General features: G+C 34.5%; 2 protein-coding genes, 6 non-coding genes and 1 pseudogene across 10 annotated transcripts; 1 reads left to right on the top strand and 8 right to left on the bottom strand.

The window, feature by feature from the left end:
* The first annotated feature begins 3,935 nt into the window (after positions 1–3,935).
* LOC125418866 (S-norcoclaurine synthase 1-like) lies at positions 3,936–9,008 on the top strand (annotated as a pseudogene).
* Positions 6,590–6,668, bottom strand: LOC112493483 (small nucleolar RNA Z101). The gene has a single exon (XR_003057965.3). It is a non-coding gene; the product is annotated as a small nucleolar RNA Z101 (small nucleolar RNA).
* A 963-nt stretch (positions 9,009–9,971) lies between the features above and the next one.
* LOC112493484 (small nucleolar RNA Z101) lies at positions 9,972–10,057 on the bottom strand. The gene has a single exon (XR_003057966.1). It is a non-coding gene; the product is annotated as a small nucleolar RNA Z101 (small nucleolar RNA).
* A 71-nt stretch (positions 10,058–10,128) lies between these two features.
* Positions 10,129–10,213, bottom strand: LOC112493488 (small nucleolar RNA snoR14). The gene has a single exon (XR_003057970.2). It is a non-coding gene; the product is annotated as a small nucleolar RNA snoR14 (small nucleolar RNA).
* Positions 10,214–11,048: 835 nt separating this feature from the next.
* Positions 11,049–11,142, bottom strand: LOC112493482 (small nucleolar RNA Z101). Its single transcript, XR_003057964.1, has one exon. It is a non-coding gene; the product is annotated as a small nucleolar RNA Z101 (small nucleolar RNA).
* A 108-nt stretch (positions 11,143–11,250) lies between these two features.
* Positions 11,251–11,337, bottom strand: LOC112493487 (small nucleolar RNA snoR14). The gene has a single exon (XR_003057969.1). It is a non-coding gene; the product is annotated as a small nucleolar RNA snoR14 (small nucleolar RNA).
* A 288-nt stretch (positions 11,338–11,625) lies between these two features.
* Positions 11,626–11,715, bottom strand: LOC125419212 (small nucleolar RNA U61). The gene has a single exon (XR_007238213.1). It is a non-coding gene; the product is annotated as a small nucleolar RNA U61 (small nucleolar RNA).
* A 3,678-nt stretch (positions 11,716–15,393) lies between these two features.
* LOC107430459 (ribose-phosphate pyrophosphokinase 1) lies at positions 15,394–20,085 on the bottom strand. Of its 3 annotated transcripts, none has more exons than XM_048464571.2 (8): positions 19,698–20,085; positions 19,275–19,439; positions 18,621–18,869; positions 18,187–18,330; positions 17,918–18,085; positions 17,225–17,294; positions 16,573–16,654; positions 15,394–15,841 (listed from the first exon to the last, which is right to left on the bottom strand). In XM_048464571.2, exons 1-8 carry the CDS (start codon positions 19,854–19,856, stop codon positions 15,661–15,663), a joined length of 1,218 nt encoding a protein of 405 aa, XP_048320528.2. In that variant the 5' UTR covers positions 19,857–20,085; the 3' UTR covers positions 15,394–15,660. The 3 variants fall into 3 exon arrangements, with proteins under 3 accessions (XP_048320528.2, XP_048320529.1, XP_060674552.1); XM_048464572.2 differs by having other exon boundaries at positions 19,575–19,698; XM_060818569.1 differs by lacking the exon at positions 19,698–20,085 and having other exon boundaries at positions 18,621–18,883; positions 19,275–19,413.
* A 3,037-nt stretch (positions 20,086–23,122) lies between these two features.
* LOC107430469 (tobamovirus multiplication protein 2B) lies at positions 23,123–25,397 on the bottom strand. Its single transcript, XM_016041310.4, has 5 exons — positions 25,168–25,397; positions 24,126–24,191; positions 23,966–24,030; positions 23,605–23,695; positions 23,123–23,415 (listed from the first exon to the last, which is right to left on the bottom strand). The coding sequence occupies exons 1-5, from the start codon at positions 25,297–25,299 to the stop codon at positions 23,377–23,379; spliced, it is 393 nt and encodes a 130-aa protein (XP_015896796.3). The 5' UTR covers positions 25,300–25,397; the 3' UTR covers positions 23,123–23,376.
* Between the last annotated feature and the right edge of the window lie 322 nt (positions 25,398–25,719).

The raw sequence follows: 25,719 nt of genomic DNA, 5'->3' as shown, positions 1-25,719 counted from the left end.
CCCGCATTTGTGGCCAATAATAGTTGGTCTCCAACAAGGCTCTCGTACGCTTTTGCCCCGGGTGGCCAGCCCATTTGGTGTCATGGCATTCCTTGATCAAATTCTTCCTTATGTTGCCCCACCTTGGTACATAGATGCGATGCCCCTTTGTGTAGAGAAGGCCATCTTCAACCCAAAACCTCTTAGTCTTACCCTCCATGGCAAGTTGTAGGAGTTGCTTGGCCACAGCATCACGGTCCATGCCCTCCTTTATTAGGTTGAGCAGTTCCCCTTGGAACTTGGTTATCGAAGCAAGTTCGGCTTTCCTACTTAATGCATCGGCAACTACATTGGCCGTACCGGGCTTGTATTCGAGCTTGTAGTCGAATTCGGCAAGAAAGTCTTGCCAACGAGCTTGCTTGGGGCTTAACTTCTTTTGAGTTTGGAAATAGCTTGTGGCCACATTGTCAGTCTTTACCACGAACTTAGACCCCAGCAAGTAATGCCTCCAAGTGCGCAAGCAGTGGATGATGGCGGTCATCTCCTTCTCTTGGACCGTATACCTCCTCTCCGTGTCGTTGAGCTTGCGGCTTTCAAATGCGATTGGATGCCTTTCTTGCATCAACACGCCCCCTATGGCAAAATCGGAAGCATCGGTGTGCACCTCAAATGGTTTGGAGCAATCAGGCAATGCCAACACGGGTTCCTTCATAATTGCCTCCTTCAAATTCTCAAAGGCTTGTTGGCATTGGATGGACCAACTCCATGTCTTGTTCTTCATTAATAGATCGGTGAGTGGTGCGGCTAGGGCAGAATACCCTTTGATAAACCTTCTATAATAGTTAACAAGTCCAAGAAAAGATCGCAGCTCACTCACCTTGGTTGGAGGATCCCACTCTTGGATGGCTTTCACTTTGGCTTCATCCATGTGCAGCTTGCCATCCTTGATCTTATGGCCGAGGAAGTACACCTCATTGGTTGCAAACGAGCACTTCTCTCTCTTCACGTAAAGCTCATTATCCTTTAGAACCTTGAACACAATTCGTAGGTGGTGGATGTGTTCCTCTAGCGTCTTGCTATAGATGACAATGTCATCCAAATAGACCACCACGAATTTGTCCAAGTAAGGATGGAAGATCTTGTTCATGAGCGTGCAGAATGTGGCAGGTGCGTTGGTGAGACCAAAGGGCATGACGAGGAATTCGTATGCTCCATATCGAGTAACACATGTAGTCTTTGGCTCATCACCCTCCGCAATTCTAACTTGGTAGTACCCCGACCTTAAGTCAAGTTTAGTAAAGTACCTTGCTCCTCCAAGTTGGTCAAACAAATCGGCTATCAACGGTATAGGGTACTTGTTCTTGATGGTAACCTTGTTGAGCGCCCTATAATCGATGCATAGCCTTAATGAACCATCGTGCTTCTTTTGGAACAAGACGGGTGCTCCATAAGGTGCTTTCGACGGTTGAATATAACCGGCATCCAAAAGCTCCTTAAGTTGTCTCCTTAGCTCCTCTAGCTCCGGTGGAGACATGCGATATGGTGCTTTTGCAGGTGGTTTTGCACCAGGGTCCAACTCGATGCAATGATCCACCTCCCTCCTTGGTGGAAGTTTCTTGGGTAGTTGTGGTGGCATGACATCCTTGAACTCTTCAAGGACTTGGCTAACCTCCTTCGGTGGCTCCTTGGAAGTAACTTCTTCTTCCTCGCGTAGAGTAGCAAGGAATGTAGGCTCCCCTTTCTTTACTCCTCTCTTGAATTGCATGGCGGAAAGGCGGTTGGAAGTACTTGGCTTGTGCATGGTTGGAATCATGCAAGGGCCTCCCTCCATTATACACACCGTGTTGTAGCGAGGGAGTGGTACCACATTGAATTGCCTAAGAAATTCCATGCCAAGTACAATATCAAAGTCATCCATAGGAGCAATGGAGAAGTTTACGTTACCTTGCCAAGTGCCGAGGTGTAACTCCACGTTACGAGCCACGCCATCTAGCGGTTTAGCCTCCGCATTCACAGTTTTCAACCACCCTTGACCTTTGTCGAGTTTGAGGCCAAGCCTCATGGCCTCCTCCTTCCTTACGAAGTTGTGAGATGCGCCGGTGTCTACCATGACTTGGGCATCTTTCCCGTTGATACGTGCCGCCACGTACATTAGGGAGTTCTTCGTATTGTTGGTTGGGATTGGACTAGCCTTTAGTGAGTTGAGGAGTTGTATACAACCCATTTGCATGTGCTCGTGAGTTTCCCTCTCTTCGAGCATGGCACTTAAGGACTTCCTCTTCGGACAATCTCTAGCCCAATGGGGACCATCACATAAGAAGCAATTTTCCTTCGGCTTGAATTCGGGCTTGCCTCCTTTCTTCCAATCTTTGCTAGGTAGTGGTGGCCTTCTTGGAAACTCCTTACTTTGGGGAGTTTTATGGAATTTGGCTCCCCCACCTTTAATATAATTAATCTTAGGCTTAGAGTTGGAAGACTCACCTTGCCTATATTCGACAAGCGTTTCGGCCGTGGTGAGGGCAGTGGAAATATCTTGTACTCCCCTTCGTTGAAGCTCTTGGCATGCCCACGGTTGCAACCCATCCATGAAGTTGAAAAGGAGGTCCTCCTCACTCATGTTCGGAATTTGGAGCATTAGCCCAGAGAATTGCTCCACATATTCACGGATGGATCGTTGGTGCTTCAACTCCTTCATGCGTTTCCTAGCTTCATTCGCCACATTCTCGGGATAGAATTGTTTCTTCAATTCACTCTTTAAATCTTCCCAAGAATTGATGGCGCATATGCCTTTCTTCATTTCTTCGTGCTTTCTACGCCACCATACCGCTGCAAGATTAGTAAGATAGAGGGTAGCGGTGTTTACCTTTTGCTTCTCGTCTTGGAAATCCAAGGCCTCGAAGTACCGTTCCATGTGCCACATGTAGTTGTCCAACTCCTTTGCATCCCTTCTCCCACTAAACTCCTTGGGCTTGGGAACATCTACCCTTGGAGTAGAGACTATTTGTTGGGTGGTGGCCGTGCCACTAGTTGCAGCTCTCTTGCATAACGCCCAATCCTCTCGTGTCTCCTCTAAACTCTTCTTAAACTCATCTAATTGAGCTTGCATAAGGGACAAGGTTTCAATTACCTTTGTTTGGAAAGCTTGGCTTTCATGACGCCACGCCTCGGTGTTGGCCTCGTTGGTGCTTTGCATGGTACCTCTAAGCTCCCCCACTTGGTCAACCACACGACCATCGAGCTCCTCCATGCCTTGCTCCACACAATTAAGCCGCTCCAACATGTCGGCAACGGCCAACTCCATCTTGACCACCTTGGTCTCTATGGCGGTGAGGACGTCCTTCGACTTTGAACGCCCACGTCCCTTCCCCTTGCTTCTTCAATCACAACCTCTGATGAAGACATGTTGCTCTAGATGCTAGCTTTAACCTTGGGCTCTGATACCACTTGTCACGGACTTGTTTGTTTACCCTTCAAGCCGTGCGGCCTTAGTTGCTATTCCGACCCTTTGTTGCAACTAAGTAAGCCTTTTGCCCACTAAAAGAGAAAGCTAAGCAAAGAAAGCTAGAGCACAAAGAGAGTTTGGGAGAATGAAATTATATTACTTAGAAGAGAGCTTTACAATTGAATGTGGGAATTCTTGGATGGTTTAGCCAAATGAGGCCTCCACCTATTTATAGGCATACAAAGCTTAATCCTACGGCTATAATTGCTTTAATCCTACGGTGGAGAATGGGTGTTTAGATCCTTCCCACCTCCTTTACACAAAATATCTAAAAAAGCATCTAGAATGGATATGTACATGGCTTCACCTAGAGTTCTCCATAATGTTCTAGAGAATTCTACACTACTCTAGGTGCTTGGCCCATTGTAAGGCCCAAAATAGGCCCAAAGTGGATTATAAGGCCCAAAATGGAGAGAATGCTCACCAAGTGTTTGATGAAATGTCCCAACCGTGACATTATGCACAGCTGCCAACAAGTATTGAACACCATGGCCAAGCAGCCTTTGTTGTGTCTGAACGACAAAAGCTCGACTGGGGAGACATGCTGTTCCTCTTCCCTCACCCTGCCTCCTCGAGAAATCTCAGATTCTGGCCTACAAATCCAACTTCGTTCAGGTAAACCATGTAATCTGTGCAATACATGTTCATACAAAATAAAGTCGAATTTACAAATAACAAACTTCTATACCATCCATAAATTTTTTCAAGCTTCAAACCTGAAATAAGCAGTGTGATTCCATTATGCAAAGAAAGTATAGACAAAGCCGAAACACCAAATAGATAACATATTGGTTGGTACTTCCTTCTCTACAGAAAGACGCTGGAAAATTACTCGTGGGAAGTGAGACGTATTGCAATCAACCTAGTTCATGTCTTGGAACCTGGGTCTCTATTCAGAGAAGTTTATAAATACGTTTGAAAGTGGAAGACAAGGAGTGAGAATGAATTGCTATCCACCATGTGTGATGGGCCAACAAAGTTATAGGTATCTCCCCACACTCTGATGCCACTGGATTGACCGTACCACTCCAAGCGAATGAGGTCCAAGGCTTACAAGTTAGGAAAGATGGTAAATGGATACTGATTAAACCCATCCCTGGTGCTTTTATCATCAGCATTGGTGATATCATTGAGGTAATATTTTGTAAATTGAACGAAATGACAATTTTTGAGAGACCTAAAATCATCATATGACACTTTTTGCAGACAAGGGATAATTACCTTGGTTTTGCATGATGCAGATAATGAGCAATGGAGTGTATAAGAGCATAGAACATAGAGCGGTTGTAAACTCAGAAAAGCAACGCCTTTCAATTGCTGCATTTCACAAATCCTAAGGACCGAGATTGGACCTTTACCTGAACTTATAATGGAGAATGCAGTACACTACAGAACTATTAATTACGAAGAGTATATCAAACTTCTTGCAGCCAGTAAGCTCAACGGTAAAAGCCTATTGAATTGTATGAAATTGGATCAGTGAAATATATTTTAGAATACTTTGCACAACGGTAAAAGCTCAACGCAATTTTAACTGTAATTTCTATTTCTTCTCTTCTTTCTAAGACTTCCACTGGTTTTATTTTTTTTTTTTTTGCCAAAAAGTTTAGTGCTTTGATTTAAACATCTGGACAATGTTCCTCTTCATCTGGACACATATACATACTATAAACTATATTTATTCATTTTCCAAAAATCACTAGCAACAGGACTCTCTAAACAAAAAAAATTCAATCATAATAGCCATTCTTTGAACATCCAATATAATCAATCCATGAGCAACAGGACTTCCATTCAAAATTTTAAATGGATTCCCCACTACTAATGAATAAAAATAAATTATAATGTATTTGATATTTCATTTTGCCTATTGCAATGTAAAATTTACAGCATTTCTCCAAAACAGAAAGAGAAATTACAACTACAATATAGTTTGTAATACAGATGCTGTATATACCATTGAGCACTGCCTCTTAAAGACACAAAACTACATTTTGACATCACCACCACTGTTTAAATTGCAATGACAATGCTCTTGGAGAACCACTAATACAATGCCAATTTATTGCTTGCAATGCAGATAATGATATTCTAAGAACACCTCCTGCAATGCGTTTATCCCTTGTAATTATAGCTCTGTCTATGCAAATTTCAAGCTACAAAAAGACCACAAGTTTGCAAACTCCTCACCACAAACACATTTCATCGTTTCTCCAACCAAGACACAATCGAGATTGAATCAATGTTAACACTAATGTAAGATTATTACATAAAAAAAAAATTAAAAAAAATAACGAAGAAGAAGAAGAAAAATATATACAAGAAAGCACGGAACGTGCCAATGTCTGAATAGAATTCATCCTTTAAAAAGCAATTCCTAACAAGACTGGAGCCTGGCCCAATGCTATATTTTGAGTATACTACATGCATAAGTGGCATGTAATAACTAAACCAAAAATTCACAAATTGTAAAGCAAAATACTTGCTTAAAGCCTTATCAGGAGCAACTCCAATGATAAGATACAATGCAGTACTTATACTTGTTCTATGTATTAGCACATACCATTCGTTGTGTAACACATTAGTGGCCAAATATGAATTTCACAATCAATAAACCACTTTTTTCAAATGCTTAAAACGTTTTTCCTAGTAAAATTGAATTTCACTCTAGAAGTATGGGTACTCCAAACCCATGGACAGGAAAGAGTACAATACGATGGGAGCACTGTCGATTTTCTACACAGATGCTTTTCCCAGTTCCCACCTTTCTACCCGGATGCCCTTCGCATAATGCTACCATACAAGGAGGTTAAAAAGATAAAAAATTTAAAAAAACAAACAAACAAATAAACAAGCTACAACAACTTTAGTACTCCAGAAACACCATACTCCAGACACCATCCAGGGGTAGAGAACTCCCTGAGTACTTCAAATTTTTTTCATGCTACAACTGCATAACAAAGCTTATCATGGTCATCATCATCACGTAGTAAAAGCATCCAGAAATGTTAAATAGGATAATGTTAGGATGATATGCATCGTAATAATGTCAGCTAATATAAACTGAAATTTTCCACAACTAAATTACATCCATAATAGTGGAATATAAAAGGGCATCAGGTCTCCAAGGTGATCCAGCATCAATGATAATTTCAGACGCAAATTACCCATTAATCACAAGCAAATTTCAAAATGGGTGTAGGAAAGAAAGAATCTGAACCTGTCCGGATACATGGTAACAACTGGTAACAACACAGTTTCTACTCGTTGGACTTTCATCCCTTTCCCCATGAATTTCTCAAACTCCATACCAAAAATAAAACATAAAACACAAAAGATGACATTTTTGACACGTTAGTGTTCATTAAAACAACCAGACAGTGATGAAAAACAAGTAAAGCTCAGAACTTCTTAAAGGGTTGTGGCCAGCTGTTTATCCAAAAAAATTCACCTCCTGAAACAAACAGATCTTCATCATAGCAAGAAATCTACTTATAAGATCTGTAAAACCTAGAAGTTAACTTAAAACCTACATAATTCTGACCAAAAAATTCAATGCCACCCAAAATTATTCCTTCTTAAAACAGAAACCTTACTTCAAACGAGACCAATTTGACGTGAGTTATGCTGATGGTGAGGCAGCTAAATTGCAGGGTATCCGATGAAGTTACTGAGCAAATGAGTATTGACACAGGAATTCTTCCAGCTGCCATTAGAGGAAAAGACAGATGCCAGACACAGCCAAGCTTTCGTCGTGCTGTCACCTTGAAAAATCTGTGAATCTGCCCTGTCTCTCCAACTTCATTCAGGTAAACTATGTAATTTATGTCACATTCTCAAAAAAATGTAGTAAAATATGACAATGGCAAACTGTATACTATATTACTATATGCATATTTTTTTGAGCTTCAACCTGAAATACGCAGAGCATACTTCCATTATGCAACGAGTACAGACTGAGCAAATACAAAATAGATAACATGTGGCCACTACTTACTTTGCTATCACAGAAAAACACTGAACAATTACTCATGGGAAAAGAAATGAGTTACAATCTGCCAACTCAAGTTCATAGATCGGAACCTGGACTCAATTCAGATAAGCTTATAAATATATTCAGCGTGGAATACAGTGAGAATGAACTGTTATCCACCATGTTTGAAGGCTAACTAACAGGGCTATTGGCATCACTCCACACACTGATGCCACCGGATTAACTGTACTACTCCAAGTGAATGATGTCCAAGGGTTTTTTTGGTAATTGAATGCGGTCCACAGATTACAAATTAGGAAAGCTGGTAATAGGTACCAATTAAACCTCTCTGGTGCATTCATCGTCAACACTGGTAACATCATTGAGGTAATATTTTGATAATTGAACAAATATGACAAATCTTTATTTCAGATCTAAAATTATCACGAAACTCTGTTGCAAAAAGGGGGAAACTCCGTAACTTTTGTACAATGCAGATAATGAGCAGTGCAAATTCTAAAAGCATGGAGCACAGAGCTGCTGTAAACGAGAAAAGCAACACCCTTCAATTGCAGCATTCCACAATCCTAATATGAGAACCACGATTTGTTATGAACAATGCAGCAAACTACAAACTATTTGTTATGAACAATATGTCAGACTTCTTGCCGCCAGTAACTTTTCTTTAGCTTTTAGTGCTCAATATACTATTTTGCCTTTAACTATCAGGCAATTTTCCTCATACAACAAACTTTTCATATTACTATCTGTTCTCCTTTTGACTTCCAAAACCAAAAAGCACTGAGACTAAAAAATGCAAGTAAAAGCATCTTCAACACACAATTGGCACATATATAATCAAATACAACAGGAATGCACGATCAAACACAAAAGCACCTAGTCATAATAGTCTTACTTAGATAATCCCATATAATCAAATTTCATTCACAACAGGACTTCCATTTAAATTTAGCATGATCTACAGTTATAGAACATGCTAAATTTCAAATGGATTTCCTGTAGCTAATGAACAGAAATAAAATTACAAGAAACTTTTATCAAGGGAAATCAAACAGCAATTTTCAATAACAGAAAAAAATTACAACCACAATATTTTTTTGTTACAGAACTGTGCTCTATATACAATTGAGCACTGCCTCTATAAGAGCCACAAAGTTATATTTCAACATCCCAAACTCCGACTTTGGAGAACCCTAATACACTAGAAATTTATTTCTAGCCATTCTAATAATTTTATTCAAAGTGCATCTCCTGAAATGTGTCTTTCCAGTCACGTAACTCTTTTGAGCTCTTAAACGCCCACAAGTATGCACACTTCTTGACACATTTCATCTTTGCAACCACCATTCGTCCTTGTTAATCGAACTTGTAACTGTCTCAGCACAAAGTTAGGTTGAAAATAAAAAACCGGTGGTTACAGTGACATGCAATTCTCGATCAACCTGCACGTTTTGCAACATTGTGGCACTTGCTAAATTTACACACAAATACATTCAAATATCAAAATCTTAAAAAAAAAAAAAAAAAAAAAAGGTAGACCTGGACAAAATAGTCAAGGACCAAACTAGCTTCTCTTATAGCATGCTGAATAGGAGGGCGAAGGCTTTAAGGAAAGTCTTTATTATTATTATACATTTCTATTCAGCAAGAGAGATCTAATTTTTAGGATGCGCAATATGAGGCAGCTTCCAAACAATGAGGTAGTGGCGGGATCATGTAGTCCTCTCTCACAAACCTGTATGGAATCTGAAACCAGACCCAGACCCATATCATATAACAGGTTGTATGGAATCCACACTGGACCCAGACCCATATTATATAACAGGTTTTGTGAAAGGGAACAACAGCTCCGGGACTATCCAAAAAAATTTGCTCCATCAATGTTTATGCTATATTTATCACATGCTAATTTTCCCAATAGAACAGTACAGAGCAATTCCCAATGGAATGTAATAACTCAATCAAAAATTCACAAATGACAATCAAAGCTGTAAGGCAAAATCTTCCTTAAAGATTCCCAAATCCAATGCCATGATTGATAAATTGCCATACTGCAGCATGCATTGTGGGCAAATATAGCAAATGCCATATGTTGTAACCCGCATTAGTAAGACTTGCTACAAAAAACGACATTCCATTATAATGAACCTTTTTTCACATTATCATTTAAAAAAAAAAAAAACCCACTTTTTTTTGACAAATTCAAAATGTTCCCTATGCGAGTAACACACCTGGGTGCTAAAAAAAATTCATATGCAACCATACAATAGAAAAGAATTTCAATACTCCCAAGAGCATATACCTCCCTAGACAATGTCTAGGAAGTATTATCCTCTCTGAGTACTGAAAAATTCCACCGTACTATGATTGCATAATAAAATGTTTGCAATCTAATGATAGGAAACACACAGGATGATATGCATAGCAAATAATCTCAGCCAATTCAAAGTGAATTTCCATAACTAAATCAAACTAAAATGATAGGAAAAAAAAAAAAAAGGACATCCAAAATATATAGCATCAATGTCAATTTCAGACGCAAATTACCCATTAAACACAACAAGACTCATCACATGCCCAAAACAAAAAGCATTAAAAAATATAATTATTAAAAATTTAAAATACTTGATATCAAACGAGTGTAGGAAAGAAAGCAATCAGAACCTGTCGGGATTAACAGAAACAACACACCTTACTTGGTAAATTGACAGACTAATGAATTCTTATCGTCAAGACACTTTTGAACAAACTGGTGTTTGAAAAGTCTAGAACTTGACCGTGTCATAGAAGACAACTAAAGCTCGGAATTTCTTAAAGCTAAGGCAATCACATTTCATTTTCTCTGCAATCATATACACATACAGATTCAATCAGTAAGAAAATATAAAAATAAAAAATTTTCCCCCATAAAAAAAATAAAAAAAATAAAAAAAAAATCAATGAACATTTAACAGCATGCTAATTTTCCCATATATATGGTGTAGGAGGCATGCAATAACCCAACAAAAAATTCAAAAATGCTAAAAAAAAGCTAAATCAATCAAAGCCTGTACAGCAAAAGACTTGCTTAAAGATTTACTAGGATCAGCTCCAAATCAACAGCATTGATAATTTCCATATTGCAGCAAGCTTTGTGTAGAAACATAGCTATGAGTGAGACTCGATACAAAATATGAAAGTCCATGATCAATAAGCCTAATTTTTGCATTATAAATGTTATTTTCTTAAGATTGCATTTCGAAATTCCACATTACAGGAACCTAAGCCCCACACCACAGTAGCACTTTGGATGCCAAAACAATCTTCATGTCTTTAACAATCATGCCATCGAAAAGAATTTCAGTACAACTACACTGACGAGGACACATTCCCCAATGCTATGAATGCAAAAACAAATCAGTTGTCCCGGAACCATTGTCCTCTCAACTTTGGGCGAGAGGGGACAGAAATTATGGGGTCCTCTGGACAAAGTAATTCTGGGACTACCTAATTCTAAGACGTAATTCTGGGACTACCTAATTCTAAGACCTAATTCTAAAACATCCCAACAATATGCATAGATTTCAATATCTAAATGGGCATCAGGTCTCCAAGGTGATATAGCATCAATGACAATTTCAGACGCAAATTACCCATTAATCACAACAGGATTCATCACATGCCCAAATAAACAAACAAAGAAAACCAAAAAATAAAAGTAAAAAATAAATCTTCAACAATACACAAAAACAAAAACAAAAAAGAATGAAAATTTTAAAAGAGTTTTGAAAAGAAAGCGATCAGAACCTGTCGGGATTCACGGTAACAACACAATTGTGATTCAGTGGATTGACAGACTAATGAATTTTTATCGTCACCTCGCTTTCAACCCCATCCGATAAATTTTTAAGAACTCCATACCAAAAAAATAATAATAATAATAATAAATAAAAATAAAAACAAAAAATATATATACATACATATATATATTTTTTAAAGTTATAAGTTAGCCCAAATCCCATCCGCACTTGAACCATGCTCTTATGCCATAGAAATGGTATAAGTAGAAAAACTCAACCATTAGAAATATCCTATATATATATATATATATATATGACATTTTTGACTTGGACCGTGTTGAAAAAAAAAAAAAAAAAAAAAAAAGAGAGTAAAGCTCAGAACTTCTTAGAGGGTTGTGACCGTCACAGGCTGTTATCCGAAGAAACAGCCTCCGGACACAAATAGATTTTCATCACAGCTAACATACAAAAACTACATAAACTTCAAATACAATACAATAATTTTTATCATCTATGAAACCAACCAGTTTGATTCTTCACCGACTAGGGTTTCTGAAGAAGAGAGTGGCTCTCACATCGCTAGTTGAGGAAGGTGGCTATTTATAGGCAAAGATTAAAGATCCGAAGTCGAACAAAACCCTAAAAGCTTCTTTTTCTTTCTTGCTTTCGATCTAATAAAAAATTTTAAATACTAATAAATTCTGAGGATTGGGCTAGTGGGCTCAACGTTGGGCTATTTTAATTGGGCTTTACCAAGTTTACTAAACAAGCAGTTATAATCCTTCCTCCCTCCTTTTTTTTTTTTTTTTTATTTAAATCATAGTAATCATAATTGATAAATTTATTTTGGATTTGGGCCGGTTTGGAATGTCATAAAATTAGTGGAAAATTTTAAAATTTATTGGAAAAGTAAAAATTTTATGTGTTTGGATTATTTTTATAAGATGTAAATTGTGGATTCTCAAAATAAATAAATAAATAAATAATTGAAATGTGAAAAATATAATGAAAAATTAATTTTTTTTGGAAGAGATGTCATTTTAAAATGTTTTAAATTTTATTTTTTATATTTTATCAAACGAAAATTTTATATTTAAATTTGAAATAAATATTTCAATACTAGCCAAGCACTTTAAAAAAATAATTCATAAAAAATTGATTCTACATAAATTAGTTTTCTCTGAATTTCAACTTATCTAATTGGATCTAATAAATTTTTATGAGGCAGTGCCTCTTTTTTTTTTTTTTCTTTTTTCTTTTTTTGGGTGCCAGCATTACAACTAAACAAGGGGTATTTAAACAAAATTAAGGTGTGAATTCTGGACTTTAGATCAAAAATTATAAATATTTTTTTGCCAATGCATTTGAACACTAGACTTTGGACATCACAATTTTTTGAACTCTTGGACTTCACAATTTTAAAGGAATTTTACAATCCCATTATTTATATACCACCAACAAAATATTCAAAATTTTTAGAAAACTTTGTATAGTTTTTTTAATGTTCAAATTACTCATACATATTTATATTTCGATTCGAAACGTTCCTCTCTCTTTCTCTGGCCAGGCCGAAGCAAAGCTACAGCATCTGCCAAGTTGCACAACAACAAAAAAAAAAAATGAAAGTTAGCAAATCAAAAATAGTGGAATCAAATAACCAATCTAAAGATAAGATTCCAATCATCTAATCTGCAATGTTGAGTCCAGGTTCACCAGCAGGATTAATATCGGCATCAATATTAGTTTCTGCATTGATTGTCATGCTATCAAAGCCTTTAATCAATTATAACTATTTTACTCTATTAAGCCAACAACGTTCTTTCACATCTAGAAAACAAACCAAGCCCTAAATTTAAATATCATAAATAATATGTATTTTGGGATGTTTAGTCTTAGAGTTTTGAACAATTTTAAAATTATTTAATTATGTATTTTTGAACATTTTCAAAAGTTGTTAAATTTTATATTTTTGAATATCTTTAAAAAATGTATTTTTAAAGTTGTACAATCACAAACTTCTAAATAACTTTAAATTAAATCAAATATTTCTAAAACATTTTAAAATTGTTCAATTATATAAATCCAAACATCCTTAATAATAATTTGGTTGCACTCTATGAACAAAATTAATTATATTTTTAATATTAATTTTTATGGAGATAGAAAATAGGCCGTTTACTACAACTAAAATGTCTTTATTGGAGGAGGATTTGAATTTTAGGTTTCTGCCAACAAAAAGAAAAAAGAGTAGTTTTGTCATTAGTTGTCCATAAAAATAACAACAATCGTTTTTTAGTAGTCATAAAAAATATATATATATATATATATATATAATCAATTATGATATAATAAAGATATAGTAAAAACTTTATAATAAAAATGTTCTATTTGATAAGACATATTGTTTAAATAATGCTACGTTATTTCAATATATTTTGATTGTTTTTAAATAAATACTAATTAGGAAAGTAACAACCTATAACCTAATTAGGAAAGTAACAACCTATCTATTTGCATTAAATTTATTGTAGTTGTTATAAAAAATTAATTGGATTTTAAAAAATTTGATCAATTATTAAATTTTTTTATGTGGCAATCAACATAGATAATATGGTTTGCTATAGGAAGTTTAAACTATAATATTCATATGTCGGTCTTGTTTACATAGGAATGGCAATTTGCCCCGAATGATCCGATGTTCTCGGTGCACCGCCTTTAATAGAGCGTTTTTTTCCAAAAAATCGGGATTGCAAGGCAGATTCGGGGTAAAAGTTTAAAAACTGAATTGGAAACTAGTCGGGGCAGGGGAATAAACACGTCGACCCAAACCCGACCTGGTATATATATATATATATTTATTTATTTATTTTTTATAATTTTATTTATGTAAAACATCATTTTTTTTTCTTATAAACCCTAACACTAAGCCTTCAATTTGGCCGTTAAAATTACCTTGATGTATTTTATTATATTTTTATTGCATTTTAATCATTTTATTTACATTTTATTCATTAAAAAACTTTATATAAATTATAAAAAAAAGGCTGAAAAGCTATTCTGCTCCATTCCTGATTGGAAAATCTCCGTCCCTACCCAATCTTTGAAGACATGGGAAAAACAGAGAGATAGGATAGAAAATTCTCTACAGATATGAGAACGAGATTTTAAAAACCAATTCCATCCTGTCCTGTTGACACTCCTAGTTTAACATAACTTAATACTTTTGTTTCTCCATAAATACTTTTTAAGAAAATCATTCTTCATCGTTATTTGATTTATAAATGCTTTTAAAGATTGAAAGCACTTTTTAAAAAATTATTAGTACTCTTAAAAATTGCTTTTGATTTTCTAAAGACTATGCCAATCAGAATCATCATCTTTACTATATTAAAACCCTCTATAATATTATATGTATAGAATAATACTATAATCAGGATGATCTTAATTTTTTTAAAATCAGATTCTAAATTTATTTTATTAGGCTAGGGGGATAGTTTATTATTTTACTACTCATGTACATTGGGAGTTGATCAAGTGCAGTCTGTCCATCCCATAAAAATAATTGTTTTCAGCAAAATATGCAAGTACATTGTCGAATTGTTAAATCACCTCAAGTCACTTTTATGTGATAGTTTCTTCGCATGATTAGGATTTATATTTTCTTTTTCTTTTTCATTTTATTTTTATATAATTATGATAATGGGAATTCAAATTCATGTGATTATATGAGAAAATAATGAAATAACAATGGTTTAAAAACTACTTGGCAATGCTACATAATGGTCATAAAATATGTTTCTTAAAAGAAGTAACTCTAGAAAGATTACCTACCCGTAGCATTTCAAAAAGCATTAGTTGAAAGTATAGTTACTAAATTTACGGGGTAAATACATTTTCTTCCCATAACGCACACTATTTTCTAGCATTTTAGATCCTGAAACTCCTCACATTACTATTTAAAATACTGTCAGTTTAGTCCAATTATACAATTTCATCTCATAAATATAACAGAATTAGTCATACAGGTTGTCTGAAATACAAGTTGTGTATCGTTAAATTCATAAAACTCATTCCTAACGGAAAAATAATAGTTCAAGAAGCTATGAGTGAGGTTTCTTAGTTTGAAGGATAAAATGATATAATAAGTAAAATGTAGTAACCCCTACATTTTTATTAAAAGATAGGTGTGGAGGGGGGGAGGTGAATTTTCTTCAATAATGGACCAAAGTTGAGGACAACGTAGCCCACCATTTCTTTTTATCCAGAGGTAAAGATATTATTGATTTGAAATAAAGAAGATAACTAAAATAAATTTGTGAAACCTAATTTTTGCCATCTTACAACAAGAAAAAGGTACAAAATTATAACTGAATAACATTGAAAGGGGAGATTAAATATTTCTGCTTTCACTGAAAAATGCTACTCACAGAACAATCGTCATGAACACGCCAAATAGTTTCACCCAATAAGTTAGCCACTGAAAGCACAGTCAATTGAGGGAAGTAATTCTTCTCTGCAACAGGAATTGTGTTTGTTACAATCACCTCTTGGAACAGGCCATTTGACAGCCTTTCGATTGCAGGCGGGCTGATAACGGTTCAAACAAGACGAAAATAATGAATTTGACTGAGATTGCTTTGCTTTACATATTAACAATCTCTATATAACTCAAAAGGCTTATGCAGAGATCCAGAGATATGGTACATATAGATGCTTCAAAATACCAACCCATACTTCATTAGTGACACATCATTCGACTCCTCTACTTTTCACATAAAATGATATGACCAATTTTTTTTTTCCCCAGTAGATAACATGAGAATAATTCAAATTTCACCAAAAAAAAAAAAAACATGAAGTCATTCAAATCACTGTAATCACATGCCACTGTAAAGATGTCAGCTCTCTAGGTGAGAAAGAAACTTCTAGTGCAGTGTTTATTCTAACTACAGAAATAAAACTTACAGATTAGAGATAATTTCTCGTTCATGTTTCTAACACAGGATTAACAGTTAATTGCAGTAAATTAGATAACCTCATTGGTTTGTCATCTAAGCTGTAAAATTTGTGTATTTAAAACTGCAATTATTTTTTAATTTTTAATCCTAAGAATTTAACTGACTATTGAAAGGAACAGACAACTAAATTTAATGAAATCAGAATTCCCATGTTTATCATATATTTAAGATCATCTTCAAAAAGAAACAATAAAATAAATAAAGCAAATAGTGAAGATTAATCACAAGGAAGCTGGTAATAACATCAGGCAATACCAAGCATCTTGAAACAAAAGCAAATGTCGTAAACGAAGTTTATACCTAAAGACAGCATGAGTGCAGCATGCATAGACTTCCCGAGCTCCTTCTTGGTGTAAAAGAGCTGCACCTTTTGCAATTGTCCCTAAAGCAAAGAGTCACCAAATTATAAGTAATTACAATATATAAGGAGAATACTACTGTAAATATCATCATCTTAAGCATCGGAATGAAAATCCTTCGTGTTGCTCATGAAAAATCCCCTTAGTGCATTTCCTGATGACAGTTTTCCCACTAGCAGCCATTTCAACTATCTAAACCCGCCAATGATGAAGAAGAAGAATTATGAGCAGGAGTTAATCTCAAGAATATCATAAAACCAGTACAGGAAAGAGCAGGAGTTAATCTCAAGGATATCATAAAGCCAGTACAGGATAACTTGATACACTGTTATATTCTATTAGAAATATAGCTAGAAAACTCTGATACAAGAAAAATTGGAACTAAGAGATAACTGACAGCTGTTGACTGATCAAACAGAACAAAGAAACTAAGTTGAAACAAGCGCTAACAATTTTAATTATTTTAACCCTCAAGAAACATATATTGAGCATAAATCATTTCTCTTTTCTTCTAAATTTATTTTCATTTTTCAGTTTTCATATGCAAAATACTAAATGCGACTAGAGTTTGATATAATGATAAACCAACTTACCAGCAGTATCAATCATGTCATCTACCATAACTGCAACTTTGTCTTTCACATCACCGATCAGGTTCATCACCTGTGCATAGAAAATAAACATGGACCTAGTGATATAAAAGCTGTAATTAACTAGATGTTCTCAAGAGGTAAAAGAAGCAATATCATTGAGTTTTTTGGAACTTCGAATTTTGAGACTGATGTTTGAGTGGAAGAAACTCATAATTTTTTTTGTTTATTTATTGTTAGGTTTGGTGCTTTCCTTATGATTCTAAGTTGATGTATAGAGCAGTTATACGATGCCCCAAATTGCATTTTCTAAACAAGCTACCATTCAAGACAAACAAGTAGATCAGTTAATATTCCTTCTTAAAATATTCCTTCTTAACTGAATTCATTCTAATTAGCCATCTTTCTTCGAATTTTTGCCCCTAAAACAGGAAGATCAGTCAATATATTCAATTATTGATGTAAGTCATTTCTAATTAGACATTATTTATCCTAAATGAGCAGTTGTAAATCATCACTGCCAAATAGTAATAGGTAGATTTGCCACACTTCACTTTCTAAGGGAACAACAACCATAAAGGAATAAGCCATTAGTCAATCTCTAACTCGATACAACTTCAAGGATATTAGCAAGTAGTCTTACACATTCTAAGCTGAAGAAAGATGTAGTTAATAGAGAATTTGCCATGACATTACCTCAGCAACATTGTGTCCATAACGCCTTTTGTCGACAATGGCTAAAGGTGCATCGGATAATTTTTTTGCGAAAGCACGTGCTCTAGCAACACCACCAACATCAGGGGAAACCACTACCAAATCATTAGAACAAATTCTCTTGCTGGCGAGATAATCAAGGATTACATGCTAGAGAGCACAAAATAATATAACAATCAGTGGACATGAATGATGACATGAGTGGACATAAAATGAAAATAGTCAAGAATTAAAACCATGAACATGATTACCTCACAGTACACATGATCCACTGGAATATCAAAATATCCTATCGCCTGCCCAGAATGAATATCACAAGCAAGAACACGGTTTGCACCTGCTTCTGTGATAATATTTGCAACCAGTTTGGCTGCAATGGATTCGCGGCCCTGTGTCTGAGGAGTAAAATAAGGCAATCAGATTAAGTGGAGAGCTCTTTAGCAGATTGATTACTTTAGCAGCTACTGTGAAGCAAAATATTGTTTGAAAGCTTCAAAGATCATAGGTTCAATAGAGATGCAACCTCAAACAATTAGAGGAATTTCAAAATTACTATTATGAAAACGTTATATTAATTTATTCCAAGGACAAAAATGACTTTAGAATTACACTAAACACATAATTTTTATGTGTAATTGACAACAGAATACAATCATTAGAACCAAGCAGTGAAGATAAAACTTGCCTTTCTATCAGCTCGAGCATATCCAAAATATGGAACCACAGCAGTAATGTTTTTTGCTGATGCTCTCCGACAAGCATCAATCATTATTTCTAGCTCCATAAGATTTTCATTCACAGGAGGGCAGGTCGGCTGCAATAGAAAGACATCACATCCTCGAACACTCTCTTGCAACTGAACATAAATTTCACCATCTGCAAATCGCTTGATGTTGATCTTTCCAAGTTCCAAGCCCATGTACCAAGCAATTTCCTAGAAAAAAATGGCTGAAAGTTGGTAAGCAAAAGCTTGTAGGCACTAGAAATGAGAGATATATTTATGCTTAAGCTTAACAACATATATTTAATAGAGATGTTGAAGTTCCCAAAATTAATCCGTAATTGTAGGTTTTTTATTTTTTTTTATATAATTTTAAATGGAAACCCTAAAAGATTTTCACTATCAAAAATTTTTATCAATAGCAAAATCCCAAGACAATTACAGCCCAAGAAGTGGTTCGTCTTTTTGACCACTTGCAGAGTGGTTCCTTAACTAATTTAGCCAATAGAATCAGACTGAAGCTATTTTGCTGACATAGAGTAAGAATTCAATCACAAACAAGAATTCACTTTAAAAAATATATATATACATATTGCCAATTGGAATATGATTCATTACCTTAGAAAGTGCAGGATTTGCAGTGCCAGAAAACAATTTGAGCCTGGTACTGTTTCTGTTCACTGTTTTCTCCACGCGTGCCGATTCCAAGAACTTGGGCAATGTCCGTTGGTTAAGAATGGGAACAATCGGCTTCCCATTGCTCGGTTCAGCCATATCACATTTCTACCCACAATCATCCAAAAAAAAATATATACATATTTACATATAAATATGTATCCATATATATTCATTTCACAATAAAAATTTCATCGACAATCTCCACAATGACTTTACATATAAGCACACAAATATATATACCTGTATATGTCTGTACGAAATCAAAATTGCTTCGAAATTCGTCGAAAAAAAAAACACTTTTTATTTTTATTTTTTATTCTTTTAATAACAAAAACAAAAATGGAAGGTTTTGGAGGTGCTTACAACGCCAATAGGAACGGAAACACGAGGTCTGGAATCGTTTGAGAATAAAGTTTTATAGAAACCAGATGATGGTGAAGAAGAAGAAGAAGACGGCGAGAATGACGAAGACGACGATGGCGAAACAGAAGAAGGGGCAACCATAGACGCAGAAGAAGCCATGGTTCTATAATCAATACAAATACCGAGAGAGAATGTTTTAGGGTTAGGGTTAGGGATTTTTGCTTCTTTGCGCTTTCACGGTTTGTTGAAAGCGACGGACACAGACAGAGAGAGAGAGAGAGAGAGAGAGAGAGAGAGAGAGAGAGTAATCGCAGAGAGAGCGCCTTTGGAGCAGCTCTTTATCTATGGCGGGGGTCTCCTTTTTTTCCACGACATTCGGATTTCGCTCACTTTTCCGCATTGACTTGCTTTTTAATATTTATATATAAAAAAAATAAAAATAAGAAAGTGAGATGATGAGGTGACAAGAGTGATACGACATCGTATCATGTTCGGTTCGTGGTCGGTCTTGTTATTTGTTCGCTTCTTGTCTCTATCGAGAATCAAAGACCAAAACATGACTAGGTTTAGTCGGGCCCACATGCAAGTCAAAATCAAAGTTTGCAACTTTTTTTTATTCTTTTTAATTCCACGTGTCAATTCCACATCCTTCCTTCTTTTAATATATATTTTTTCTCCAAAAAAAATGTTTTATGTATTTTCTGGCCGGGAATTTTACTTTCCACTTTTAGTGCCGTGTCACCAAATTTGTGGGACTTGGAATTCAAAAAAACGACTTCCATATTTGGAATTTAATTCTTCTTTATTTTTAATTTTCTATGGACGGAAAAGGGAATTAGATTCACTAATCCAGTGTATGTGAATCATATTATTGCTTATACGTCTCTATATATTCTTTATTTGTCTTTTTCTACTGTTTAGCAAATTACCATATTTGACCGAACCTTTATTTTTTTATTTAATTTTTCATGTTGTACCTAACCTAATCTATGTACCAAGCCCAAAAAAAAAAAAATAAAAATCTGTTTTAAATTAAATTACATGTCAAAATAAGATTTTGGTTTGTTGATATTTCCCAAAAAAAAAAAAAAATTGTTTATCACTTACTATGGTGTAGCTGATAATAAGTACTAAATTAATCTTCTAAATGATTCAGTGTACCTTACAAAGTCACTAAATAGATATTTTTTCAAAAAAAAGTAAAAAAAAAATATTTTTTTTTTTATTTTTTTATTTTTACCAAATGTTATATAAGGTATTTTTATCCCTTTAAAAATGATTTTAAGCATTTTAAAATTACTCTAAAACAATTATTATATTTTTACTCGTGATAGTCACCAATAATAATAAATAACAATGCTATATTTTCTATCTTTTAAGCTTCTCTTGTTACTTATTTTTGTAATTACGAAAAACAATAATATAAGTATTTTTGAACCATAATTTTTAAGAATTCGGATTGATGTTTTAAAATTTGTGGATGTTGGTTCCATTAATATATTTACGTGCTATTATTCTTAAATATGTAAATAACTTTGCAATAGGTAACAAATATATTATCTACTCATATTATTTTGTATTGATAAATATTATAAAGTATTCTAAATATTTATATTCAAGTTGCTTATAAATTATCTACGAACTACTAAAAAATTATATTATTTCGTAATAATATGCATTTTAAAAAATTCTTAACATTTATATTCAAGCCATTCATAAGTTATTGACAAGCTACTCAAAATTAGTTCATGTATTGTATGAGTTTCATTTATTATTCATAAATTGATCAATTTTTTAGTAAACCGAGTTCGAACATGCTAAAATAAGGCCGAAAATATCATGCTCTTATTTACATGTAACTTCCACATATTTGTAGAATATACAAATTAGCACGAAATTATTACTTGCAGAACTATATGAGACAATCCTAATCCGTAATAGATTTCTCCTAATTTCTTAAAGAAGAAAATTTTGGCCACCAATAAAGCAATGTCTCATTTATCAAATACAAAAATAAAAATAAACAAAGCAATGCCTCATTTTAAACTTACATTCTATTGGTCTATTACCAAAAAAAATATATATAGAAATATTAGTCCATTACCATAGAGAAATATTAGAAATACAACAAAATAGCTATGACAGAAGAGACCTCACAAGATAATCCACACTTTGGTTTTCCTTCCAAATATGACCAGCCAAATTGCAAGGTCTGGTTCATTTCATCAAACTTCATTGGGCAAAGTTTATCTTATAATTCCTCCAAACATTAATTCTTTACCATAAACAACACAGCCAAAATTGCAATGCCTTTCCAAAAGCTTTGGTACATTCACTGCCTAGGGGTTTATAGCAACCACAAAATTCTTAACCAGCTAAAAATCAGGGAAAAACATGTGTTTTTTGACATAATATGTCCAAAAACCCCTTCTTCTTTTTTTCGGTTTCTCATATCCATAAATTTCATTATTTGGGTTATGTTATGGTAGTAACAATTGTACCTCAAATTTCATTATATGAGTTATGTATGGTAGTATCACAATTGTACCTCATCACAGCCTGTTCCTGCATGTGAAGGTGCTACTACATAAAAACTCATATATCAACTCATTTATGGCCCATCTGTCTCTTTCCTTCTATTTTTGGCCTTCTCACACCCCCCAAACTGCCAGAAATATCCCACATAGGCTATAAGAAAGACAGCTTCTGTGGGCTTGACGTAATAAAATATGTATCTTTTTTTTTTTTTAAACATAATAAGAGATGACAGAATTATATTCAAAGTGGGGGGTTAGCTTTACAATGTCAGTGCTAGAGTGGTTTATCACAAAGATTTTCAGGCTATGAGTCCATTTGATCCATGGGTTCGCTCATCTATTTTCTATGCTTGGACATATTTCATTGCATTGGTAGAAAAATTAAAGAGATTGAATTTCCATTTGGTTACTAGATCCTCCTTTCATCATACAATTACTTTTGTACATTTAAGCCAACTAATAAATTAACAGAAAGAACGAATTAAGACAAACTACTCGTTCAAATGGAAGTAAGTAACATATTAACATCATAAACATATGGAAAATAACTCTTAACTTGAATAAATCGGCATCTTCTTCTTATTCTATTGTTTCTTTCTTCTTTATTTTATTTTATTTTATATATATATATATATATATATATATCATTCATACGGGTTAAATTTGAATTTTTGCCGCATAAGGGAGATTTCTCTTAAGTTTATTATAAAGTTTTCGCTTTTCTTATTTCATTTTTCTTTTCAAAGTATTTCCCACAGTTTGCACTCAAAAAAACAAAAAAAGAAAAAGAAAAAAAGGAACAAATTAGTGAAACATGACAAGGCAGCTTAGTTTGTTTCTCTTTATGCAAATTATTTCCGTTAGAGAACAGATTTCTTTACCATAGTGTACATAACTGCGTTTCAATAGGTTAGATAAAGATTGGGCATGGTTTGTCAGTTGATGTATAACAACGAACAATAAGGTAAGATAGGATATAGTTTCTGGTTATGATCATGTACATTGAGATGGCATAAAACTTAATCTGACCTTATGACAAGCCAAACTTCTGACCGTGAAATTAAAATATTTCTTGCAAGTATGATCAGAGTCACAACCATCAAATTCAGATACTCAGCAAAACAGCGGCTAAGTATGGAAAATTAGCCCACTTTAGAAGGTTGGTTCTCCTGCTCATGTTCCTGTTAGGGGAAACATATGCATCAAAATGAGGAAATGTATTAAGAACAATCATCAAGATGGCTATTATTAACCAGCCTTTTGTAGGAACTGACCACCGTGACAAATTTTTTGCTTCATGGAGAATTTATCATGCATCAAAAGAAGTAAGGAATGCAAGTCACCGGGGGGGCAGAGGGAGAGATTTTAACCTCTTGAAAGCAGGGAGCTTTAGAGAGAGAACTGAGCTGGCAGCTTTCCATATTTGTAAGCAATTGGATAACAGTTTGTAAATGAGGAACACTGCAAAATTGTAAATCAAGTGACAAAAGGAATTAGTAAAGAAGAACGCTAGGCTAACTATAAAAAAAAACCAAAATACTTTTGACAAATTTACCAAAGAATAGCCCATATATGAGATGATAATGGTACAACCATTTCATGAGATTATGAATCTTAATTTAGCATATTTCTCATTATAGAAGAGTAGGCTTAGGCAAAGCATCAATGTATAAATAAAGCTGCCAGCCACATCAAAGATAACGTAGTAAATGAAGCCCACTTGAATACAACCTTTGCAATCCACTTTCCATGTGTGCATCAAGCGACGAAATAAGCCGAGGCATCTGCTCTAACAACTGTATAAACAGAGAAGAAAATCAGGAGCAGAATTTAAATCTAACCAGAATTTCACATACTTGTCCTGTATTCTCAATGAACTTCTTATACATACTTGCCCAGTATTCTTAATTGTGGATGTTTTAGCAAGAAGGTCCTTCGGAAGCTTCGCCAGTTGGGCCTGCACAAAATAAAATAGATATAAACTATTGATCATGAACAATATGCAAAAGATTTTATTTCAAATAGCATTATCATAATATAACATTATGAATCCCTTCTTAGAGTACATTTATTTATCTCAGATACACTGGTTAGAAGAAAGATGACAATGAGAATGAAGAATTCACTTAGCAACATATGTGCCTGAACCTTTTAAGCATTATAGCAAAGTAGATAACAATAACACATTTCTAAGAAGTTCTTCTGCCATCTAGCAGCTCTACGAAGAAGAAGCAAACCATTTCTAAACAGCATCCGAAGCTTATAAAAATAAGATTTCATTAAAATTTCTTCTCCTTAAACCAGCCACTCCATTCCTTGAGAAATTCAATGGAGTAAAATTTATCAAAAGAAAAGATGAAAAAAAAGGCCAAAAACTAAGGCAGTAGCTGCTAGCTTCTTAATGTGATCCAATATATCCTAATCACCCACAGAATCCATAAATTTATTGTCTAAGAAAGTATACTACTCTACTATTGACCAATACTCATATTGCATCCATTCCAAAGACGATTCCCATCAAACAAGAGAGTTATCCAATAATTTTCCATGTTTTCACATCCTTCAAAAGTAACATCTTCTCTGCCTCTCGATGTGGTATCTTCCAGGTAGTCACTAACTTTTCGAGATAACATAATACATCAATTTTTTTTTCGATACTCCAATTCTTCCCGAATCAAACATTTTCTCTCCAATAATCTTCAACATTTGGCATAATAATAATAAAAAAAAATCTTATTCTGCGCTAGATATTTAGACTGAAGCAACGATCCAATTAAAAACCCAGGTGAAAACAGAGAAAACCCATATGACCATTGTCCATTTGAAGCTTCTATATTGTCTTTGCTTATGATATAAAATCAAAGCAAAACATTCAAAGAGAAAGTAAAAGAGAGAGAGAGAGAGAGAGAGAGAGAGAGAGAGAGAGAGAGTGCCTGGGAGTGAGAAGATTGTTGCATGAGGTGGAGGAGGTTAGAGGTGGACTGTACGGCCTGAGAGATCTGATCGGCGACCATGGCTTTCGCTGAATTTCCTCTGCTGCTACTGCTTCCACCTGGGGCAGCCATTTTTGATCCAATAGAAATGTCTCTGATTTGCTCTCCGAATAAGCCGAACGAAGGCAAGGCACCACGTATTCTGGACTCAATACGCACCCAGCCCAATAAAAACACCCACTCTGAACCCGCCCACTAAAAACTATCACATTATTTTTCTTCTTACCTCAATATCGATAAAGAGGGAAATAAAAATAAATAAATAAAAAGTATCAGCTGAGGTCCGTTTAATATTTTTTCAATTTATGATCTTGTTAATCGGACCATCACATTTTTTTTTATTTTTTTTTATCTTTTCCTGTAGATTTTTTTCAATTCCTATATTGTTTATTTGAATTTCGCAAATAATCATTTTATTCTTAGTTTAAAAATCTTTACCTACGTGATATAATTATAACCAGTTTCGTAATGATTTAGAAATTGTTTTCAAAA

Source organism: Ziziphus jujuba, chromosome 6 (genome assembly GCF_031755915.1).
Source record: "Ziziphus jujuba cultivar Dongzao chromosome 6, ASM3175591v1".
NCBI classification, from domain to species: domain Eukaryota; kingdom Viridiplantae; phylum Streptophyta; class Magnoliopsida; order Rosales; family Rhamnaceae; genus Ziziphus; species Ziziphus jujuba.
This window is presented reverse-complemented; position numbering and strand designations above follow the sequence as displayed.

What these genes read in the sequence shown, in the direction of transcription:
- LOC107430459 (XM_048464571.2), bottom strand. Translation starts at nt 19,856, where the DNA reads ATGGCTTCTTCTGCGTCTATGGTTGCCCCTTCTTCTGTTTCGCCATCG. An exon ending in ATGCTCGAGCTGATAGAAAG is followed by an intron (nt 18,331 to 18,620) that starts GCAAGTTTTATC and finishes TTTACTCCTCAG; the next exon opens with ACACAGGGCCGCGAATCCAT. An exon ending in TGACATGATTGATACTGCTG is followed by an intron (nt 16,655 to 17,224) that starts GTAAGTTGGTTT and finishes TCTTTGCTTTAG; the next exon opens with GGACAATTGCAAAAGGTGCA.
- LOC107430469 (XM_016041310.4), bottom strand. Translation starts at nt 25,299, where the DNA reads ATGGCTGCCCCAGGTGGAAGCAGTAGCAGCAGAGGAAATTCAGCGAAA. An exon ending in ATGGAAAGTGGATTGCAAAG is followed by an intron (nt 23,696 to 23,965) that starts GTTGTATTCAAG and finishes ACAATTTTGCAG; the next exon opens with TGTTCCTCATTTACAAACTG. An exon ending in AAGCTCCCTGCTTTCAAGAG is followed by an intron (nt 23,416 to 23,604) that starts GTTAAAATCTCT and finishes TTCCCCTAACAG; the next exon opens with GAACATGAGCAGGAGAACCA.